General features: G+C 36.2%; 1 protein-coding gene across 4 annotated transcripts; it reads left to right on the forward strand.

Annotated features, from left to right (window-relative positions):
- The first annotated feature begins 34 nt into the window (after positions 1-34).
- Positions 35-8,077, forward strand: LOC131545988 (major histocompatibility complex class I-related gene protein-like). 4 transcript variants are annotated; one of them, XR_009272560.1, is made up of 9 exons: positions 35-455; positions 843-957; positions 3,108-3,353; positions 3,607-3,891; positions 4,189-4,476; positions 6,394-6,522; positions 6,640-6,687; positions 6,821-6,903; positions 7,327-8,077. XR_009272560.1 is itself a non-coding variant. In XM_058785247.1 (8 exons), the coding sequence occupies exons 2-8, from the start codon at positions 909-911 to the stop codon at positions 6,841-6,843; spliced, it is 1,068 nt and encodes a 355-aa protein (XP_058641230.1). In that variant the 5' UTR covers positions 35-455; positions 843-908; the 3' UTR covers positions 6,844-8,077. The 4 variants fall into 4 exon arrangements, 2 of the variants coding, with proteins under 2 accessions (XP_058641230.1, XP_058641231.1); XR_009272561.1 differs by lacking the exon at positions 7,327-8,077 and having other exon boundaries at positions 6,449-6,522; positions 6,821-6,845; XM_058785247.1 differs by having other exon boundaries at positions 6,821-8,077.
- Positions 8,078-8,711: the final 634 nt, after the last annotated feature.

The following is an 8,711-nucleotide window of genomic DNA, read 5'->3' on the forward strand; positions in this document are numbered from 1 at the left end:
CTGCTATAGCAAACCCTAAATGTCGAGCAGCAAACCCTAAATGTCGAGCAGCAAACCCTAAATGTCGAGCAGCAAACTCATTGGCTGATGATGCTATAGAAACCAATCATCTGCACCATGTAGAAAACTATGTGATTGCTATCAGTTATATGTACTATGTAACCTAACAGTCTGCGTCATATAGCTTATGCGGAACAAATAAACCCCCTTAACCTGTTCTGCACCTACTCGACCTATAGCGATAGCACAGGTAGCATCGATATTGCTGCTCCCTATGCACAGAGTCTGTGTAGAGCACCTAAGTGGGCACCATCTCATTTTCACGGGGACATCAAATGCAGTTTCATCCAAGGACTTACACCCTTACATTAGTGTCGCGTAGCCAGACCTTCAGACTGATGGCAGAAGGTATGGGAACCTTGGCCACTTTGAATGGTAATTTGTATGACTGACAGGTAAGGCAACCAATCACATTTCGTTTTGTGCCGTTTTGTTTTGTCATGTTTAGGGGCATGGTAATGTCCCCACAATAACAGACCAGTGTGTAAAACTCTTGGACATATTTAAAGTTTCTGTGCCATGAACTGTAAATATTTCACATACTTTTGAAAGGCTGAGACTACCCTTACATAGTCTGTCATGATCGCATTAATCCATGATTTTCTTAAGTAATCTGCATTACGAAAATATGAAATGATTAAAAATAAACAGACAAAATTATGATAAAAAAATGAACAGCAATGAGATATTGAGCATTTCTCATTTTTTTAAGAGACTGGAAAGACCGGTAAGACCAGCAGAGAATTCCAATCATTAGCTAAAGTCACTTCTTTATTTTGTAGTTGGAAGACTGTAACACTCAACAACAAGATCATACCCTAAAGTGCGGGGATTCATTTACTGAGAGAATGCAGTCTCTTGTGTGCATTTTGTCATATTTGACAGCTGTTAAAGCAGGTAAGTCAGTTTACAGCTATTCCTGTGATCATGATGTGCACATGGGCCCTGGCCCGACTATATATTACTCTGGGGCACGAGAGGGGGTATCTTGGGCACTTATTAATTTTCCTATCTCTGGTCAGATTCCATAAACTAATGTGTTCATATTACATGAGTAAATCAAATGAAAGTTTCAATGATATCTTTATTTGATACTAACTTTATTTTTCCAACATGTTTAGCATGTATTTAATCTGAATATGGTCAGTTTATAGACAAAATGCTAAAACAGTGTTATTTTTTATCCATCAAAAAGGGGAACTAAAAAGGGGAACTTAATGTTTTACAGTGTTGTGAGGCCTGTTACTAAGACTTGTTTGATAAACCTATTATTTATTACAAAAATTATTTAATTATGTATTATGCCACTATACATTCTTTTTTGAGGGAGCAGATTTTTGTTTTTGATTATTTATTTATAGCAAGGGAGATGGAATCAAACTATTTTTGGAAGGGTAGGTCTATGACATCATTTGTGACATTTGACGTGTACTCCCTCTTTTACTAGCCCAGGTATACAGCAGACACATCAGCCTTGGGCTATAAGCACAGATTCTGCATGTAACTTCCTCAATTTGATCACATAAATTTCTGAGCAAATCTGGTGAAGAGACTGAGAAGGTTACAACATAATAAATTATTATTGTACAATATCAAGATACATAATGCATATGTATGGGAAGTCTCTAAGAAATAAAGCAAAGATCTCAACAACAATGGCATAGTCGTGTACAGGTTTGCGCTTTACAACAACACTGTTCCTCATCCAAGCTCTTGTAATTTCGAGACTACTGCAATGTTCTACTGAATTTTGCCGCTAACCTTCAGGACTACCACTGGAACAGCCCCTTCATACTTCTTTTCACTTTTTCACACTAAAGAACTGAGAACTGGGGACCCTAAATGAGCAGTTATATTCAATCATCATCTTACTGGAGTATTTATTTTTTTTAAAGGGGTCATCATCGGATGCCCATTTTCCACAAATTGATATGATTCTTTAGGGTCGTAATGAAAAGTCTATAACATACTTTGGTTAAAATTTCTCAATGGTAGTGTAAAAAACACCTTCTTTACCCTGTCAAAATCAGCTATGTATTCATCAAGCCATTTTTTACTCCATGTCTCTTTAAATGCTAATGAGCTCGGCTCGCCCCACCCCTCTATTCTGTGGGGTGACAAGCAGTACTGTTTACTTCAGCTTCGAAACTGTAGCCTGGTAATACCAAACTCTGCTACTTCGCTTTGCGTCATAGACAGAGTCTGGAAGGGCATAATTGACAAGTGTCTGAAGTTTAAAATCATTGGTGTACCCGTAAGCCGATCACATAATGTTTGGTTATGACATATGTTATGCGCCGGCTCAGCCGCCTCGAACTTCCGCTGTAAACACAGGTATGCACCGAAAACAAAACCATCGAGCGAAATACCGGAGTGAAGATGGCTGTGAATGACTTTTGCAGATTATGTGAAGTAAATCTATGCATCCACAATTATCGCTCGCCTTGCCGGACTTTTGCCTCCCCAGTTTCTCGCTAACAGTTGATAAATTAAACTTTTCCTAAAACCTGTCGGGAGTAGGGCCACAACATCACCTCCATTCAAAATGTGAACCAAACACTCTTCTTGTTCGGGCTTCAGTTGGCAAATGCCGGGAATATTCTCCACAACAGAGCGAATAGCATCCCCATGTCTCCATGTCCGCTGTTGTGTTAGATTTCCCTCACCTAAACTACAATCTTAAATTCGGCGCTTAGCGTCTACATCAGCCCGCCCTCTGTTTGTTGGTTGGCCGGCTGGGAGATGGGAGATGGGAGATGGTTTGCTATATCAGACTGAGTACAGAAGCGAACTGAAATTAATTGAGTGGAAGTACAAAGCTGTACAGAACTAAGTCATTCTGACAGGGCTCTCAGAACAGCCTGATTTGAGAGAGGGGATATTTATCATTATAGGATGGATGTGTACACTCACTTCCAACACGCATTTATTTTCAAACAACTTGAAAAGTGAATTTTGCATTCGATGACCCCTTTGATGTATAGTTTAGCAAAGTTACAATGTGTCTGCTTAGTCAGAAAATGTTATCCTTGCCCACCTTTCCACAGGTTCTCACTCACTGATGGTTTTTGCCACATACATTGCTGGACAGACACAGTTTCCTGAGTTCACTCTTGTGCTGATGTTAGATGATGTGGAAGTGATGTACTATGACTCAGTATCATTGAAAGCTGTCCACCGCAGTCAGAGTAATTCAAGTGATGACAATGGTGCGGGTAGTATATTTAGTGATATATATGACATCATGAAAGATCGAACATTTTATCTTAAGGACCACCAAAATTGCACAGATGGTAAGTGCAACCCTATAAATTTTAGTATTACCAGCAATCAAAAATTCAATATTAAGAGATTCGTTTTGGCAATATACAGTATCTTAGTGTTATCTAACATTGATCACATGACTCATAATATATTTTCTCATGCTCTTTTTAGAAGCTAAATTATGATTAAAGAAGCAACATTTGCTATTATATAATCATAAAAAAGTGCTTTATTTCAATATGCCATTGAGAACTAATCTGTTTGATTTCCATTCATTTTAAGGTTTGCATGTTTATCAGAAACGTGTTGGATGTGAATTGCTTGACAATGATCAGCCAGGTTTGTTTCTTTCATGGGATGCTTTTAATGGACAAAATACTGAAGAGTTCACCTTTGATGTGGTAAAAAGAACTATGCAAATTAATTTACCATGGATGAGAATAAAGGGCATGGCTCAGATGGAATGGCTTCATGTGAAGTTTCTGTATGAACATGTTTATCATCCTGTTTGCATGAAGACTTTGCGGGCATTCCTGGAAAAAGAAAAGAACACTGTGATGCGAAAATGTAAGTTAGCATTAGTTTAAATAAAAATAATAGCTCCTATTATAGCACAAGAGTTGTATGAACTACTTTAGTAATGCTTTTTTGTCTTTATTAGAGCCTGATGGGTTGTAACATTTTCTATTAACTATTTAAAATATAATCAAGAATATGAACATAAAGTAACTCAAAAAAGCATGACTGACAGTAAAGACTAAATGTTTGGGATGCTATACAAAGACTCATATTATCATATATAAATAATTAACGCATAGATTTTGCCACATTATTGTCCACTGTTTCTAACCTTCCTTTCTAAAGTGAAACCCAAAGTCAGACTCTTTAGGAAGCCTCTTACTGACTCTCAAGGGCTTCAGATCAGCTGTCTGGCCACTGGTTTTTACCCCCGTCACATTAACCTGACCCTGTTCAGAGATGGTCAGCCTGTGGATGATGATCAGATCACAGGAGGAGAGATTCTGCCCAACGGAGACGGAACTTACCAGATGAGGAAGAGTTTGGTGATCAGTGAAGAAGAGCTACATGATACATATTACAAATGCACAGCAAACTACCTAAACCTGGACAACAAACTGGACATTGCTTTTGGTAAAAAAAACTTGCAAACAATCATTAGAACATATTTTTTTAAATATATGGACAGCATATTCAATTCACGTTTATTTGTATAGCGCTTTTCACAATACAAATCGTTGCAAAGCAGCTTCACAGAAAATGAAAGTTTCTACATTAGCTTATTGGTGGTGGCTATGTCAAGGTGATGTCTATATTGTAGAAATGTACACTGTAAAAAAATTCCACCTATTTCAACTTAAAAACTTAAGTTTTGTGGCTGCCTTAAATTTTTAAGTATAAACAAATTACAAATACCAGTCATTTCAACTCACTTTGTAAAATCCTGACTGGCACTGAACTGCTCTCTGTAAGCTGATTGGACTTTTCAGTATTAGTTGTTTCAACTAATCATGTCAAGTAAAAAAAAAAAGTGATCACTTGTGAACCTCAACAATGGTGACCATATAAAAAAAACAATCATGCTGCAATGCATGCTGGGATCCATGGATGAGTTTTGTACTATGCTAGTACCCAGCATGCATTGCGGCATGAATTTTCTTTTTTTTTCTTGTTTTATAATGGTCACCATTGTTGAGGTTCATAAGCTGATTCTTGATGTCTATGTGAGTCTAGCTGCTACCATAGATTAAAACTTTTTGTGGACAAACTGTTTAGAAAGTCCTTCCTATTAACTGACTGTCACAGAACCGCTGGCTCTTAGAATCACTCTTACTATAATCAATACAACATCCATTTAATCAGAGATTAGACACACAATGAGATCAGTTCGCTAACAGATGATTGTCATTATAAACATATAACAACCAACTACTGATCATTTTCTCTGGGCTTTTGAGTTATAACAAATATGTTTGAGGAACACATGGTTACAACAGCCAGAGAAAAAGAGGAGGAGAAAAAAAAACTGAAACAGAAGTCAAGGGTCAAGAGCCCAACTAAAGCAAACACTGATCTCTAACATGGTTACTTCAGTTGAAACAATAAATCAACATCTAAACCTTAGTTAATTCTTAATAAGATCTTCTGTAGATGTCTGACAGAAATGAAGTCAGTCTGGTTATTAATAAGTGGAGCTGGTGATGCTGTTTGTGGGGTTGTTTACTCAGATCTTGAGAGATTTAATGTATTTTATTTAAGTTGATTTCATCTAAGGCTGTGACTAAAGTTAGTTGTTCTTGTGTTTCTTTTTCTTCAGTGATTATGTTTGTTAACAGCAAGTGTTCATCACTAATGCTCAATTATTACTCAATTAATCACTTAATTGAAATGTATATATTATTTTAGTGAACTCAACTGAAATAAGTTCAGAGCACTCATAATTGTTAGTTTTAAAAACTTAAATGGTTTAAGGCAATAAGTTTACTCAAAAAGTTTGAGTTAACCTAACTTGTCGGGTTTTACAGTGCACAAAAATAAAAGTTGGCTCAACTTTTTTTTTTTTTTACAGTGTGCCAGTAAGTTAGAACTTAAAATGTTAAGTTCACTGAATTAAATTGGTCTCCTTGAATTTCAATAACATTAAACTGACTTAAAAAATCAAGTTGAATCTAGCATAACTTACAAAAAAAAATTGAAATTGCTTAAATTAAAGTAACTTTAAAACATAAGTTGTCATGACTTTTTCATCATATCATTTTTTACAGTGTACAGTCAAAATCATGCAGTAAGTTAATGACATGCATTCACATAAACAGTGAACACTATTAACAGCAATGATTAAATATTGCAATCAAACTTATATGAAGATATGGTAGTATTGTTGGTTCAGGGTTGTCATCATCTGAGGTCCTCAGATTGTCCAGATTATATTCAAACCAAAACAACTAATTTTGTTCCAGCTGTAAATCTGTTTCTTCATATACGTCAAACTCTAAATCTCAAAAGTATAAACATTTGTTTTCTGACTAATTTTCTTGGCTTTTACCACAGATGAAGATCTAGAAAAATCTGACTTTGGATCCTCTGCTCTGTCTATAATTATCAGTGTGCTGGTGTTAATGTGTGCGGCTGTTCTCATCATAACTGCACTCATAAAATGGAGGAAGAGACGAGCTGCTGGTAAATGATCTGTAGAATGTTTTCATTCTTAATTTGTTTAGAGAAAAGCAACCTAGTAAAGTTTATTGCATCTGAGGAAAAAAAGTTAACCTTTATCATGGTGTAACTCTTATTCAGGACCAGGCTCCAGTTCTTCACATCAAAGTGGATATTCATCTACTTCAAGTAAGTTTCTTAGTGTTTAATAGTGATGTATAAAAAGAACTTACAATACAAGGTTTTTTTTTTTTTTTACATTTAGCAACAAACTACATTTAAATTACATTATATCTGAACTTTAAATTGTTTCTCTTTTTAGCTTCAGAGCAAGAAACAACATGAAAGATTTTTGGCCCCCAATTAGAATCTTCCTGCTACTATCCATTCAGGCATGTCTTGCAAGTGGGTTATGGCATTACAGCAACCATCTCAATATGTATTTGTTTACAGTTCCAGAGAAAGTAATATATAGTACTGAAATACTTTTAGATATTTCATGACTGAATTATACATGTCATATTATAATACAATTCTAATAATATTTTTTCTTAAATGGTCAAATTTTACTGGCATGGATATCACTTTAAATGTGGAGAAAGATGACAAGATTTTTCTCAGATTCATTCATCTAAAATTTTAACAGTGTATGTAAACTTTTTATAACCACTGTATTTGTAGGACTGGACAATGCATAACTAACTAATGACAAAAGGGATAGAATATTTAAATAATCTTGATTTCAATCAATATTTCAGTAAAATCTCAATCCTCGATGCCTTTATGCCTGTAGGGAGTGAAATTATTTCCTTTATGAAATTAACTCAGGAACTCACAGATGCCATGCAATAAAGCCATGAAACTAACCTGGAGAAGAGATCTCCAAAGACAACGAAAGATCTCCAAAGAGAACAAAAGATCTTCAAAGAGAACAAACACCACCCTGACCAAACTTATCTCGTTGATCATTTACGACCCCATTCTCCCCCTGCCCTCTCTACCTCTCTCTCTTTTCCCCAAAAAAAGCTTCACTCAAAGTTCATTGAGAATAGCTATATACCTATCATATATCTTGTGAACCTGTTGTTTTTCACTTTCATGTTTGGTATCATTTTAAAGGTCTCTGTGTGATTGGTAAAATGGTCTCAATTTCACAGTAGTCACTTATATTATGGGAAATATTGGAAACTTAAGTGAATTCTGTACCTCTGTTGTGGGGGCGGTCTCCTTTCAAAACCTGATAAACATTGCTCTACAGGTGTGACCATTTGGGGCACGAGAACAGCTCCTAGAGAGGTTTCTCATCCCCCATACACAGATCTAATCTGTTTTGGGGCAGAGAATAAATGTTTATGGGCCTTTTGTTCTGGTAGTATTTAAGGGAAAGTTGCAAATCAGTCGGGGCGATTCTGCAGCCAGATCAGCCCGTAGTGTGGAGGGTATTTAATATGTTCCATACTATGTATTTTCTTCTTGAATTCAGGTAAACATTTTACTCTTAGATTCATCTTTGAACAACTGATGTTATGTATTTTCTTATTTTTGAATTGGCTTCTTATTGTTTTATGTAATTGGCACAACACGTTTACCTGACTAATAATAAATTGTTATATTTGATTTATTCTGGACTGTCCTGAAATCATTATGACTATTAGACTGTGAGGAGGCTTTTGTTACCGCAAATCTACGGCCAGGATAGATCAAACTGCAGGCTCATGAATGAACGGAGCAGTAGGCACGTCATCGGAGACCTCAGATTTCTGTCTATCACTGGTGCTAGCAAGTTGTACGGGAAAAGACTAAGTAAACTACACTTTTTGTCATAAGCAAGCAGTTGGCGGCAGACAACTAGGTATTAGTCTACCTACATCCTCTGACTAACATCGGACTGGCGAATTTGTGATCGTGAGACCGGCGCCTTCGGCCGACGCTATAGGCCGAAGAGACATTAGGTCCCCAGTGAACGGATAATTGAAAGTATGGGATGTCGAGGATAATCAAATATCTATACAAGCGATATTTGTGATCAGTTTTTAATTAGTCTAAATTTAATGATCACTTGGAATTGGAGTCAGATCAGAATTGGAGCTAGATCAAAATTGAAATTAAATCTTGATAAATTCAGAAGCGCAAGTAAAAGACCGAACATGCATTAAACCTTCGACCAGGCCGCTGGATTCCATGGTTTGGACTAGCGGGTGGATCCTTACATG

This window comes from Onychostoma macrolepis, chromosome 08, assembly GCF_012432095.1.
Source record: "Onychostoma macrolepis isolate SWU-2019 chromosome 08, ASM1243209v1, whole genome shotgun sequence".
NCBI classification, from domain to species: domain Eukaryota; kingdom Metazoa; phylum Chordata; class Actinopteri; order Cypriniformes; family Cyprinidae; genus Onychostoma; species Onychostoma macrolepis.

What these genes read in the sequence shown, in the direction of transcription:
- LOC131545988 (XM_058785247.1), top strand. Translation starts at nt 909, where the DNA reads ATGCAGTCTCTTGTGTGCATTTTGTCATATTTGACAGCTGTTAAAGCA. An exon ending in TTTGACAGCTGTTAAAGCAG is followed by an intron (nt 958 to 3,107) that starts GTAAGTCAGTTT and finishes ACCTTTCCACAG; the next exon opens with GTTCTCACTCACTGATGGTT. An exon ending in CCACCAAAATTGCACAGATG is followed by an intron (nt 3,354 to 3,606) that starts GTAAGTGCAACC and finishes ATTCATTTTAAG; the next exon opens with GTTTGCATGTTTATCAGAAA.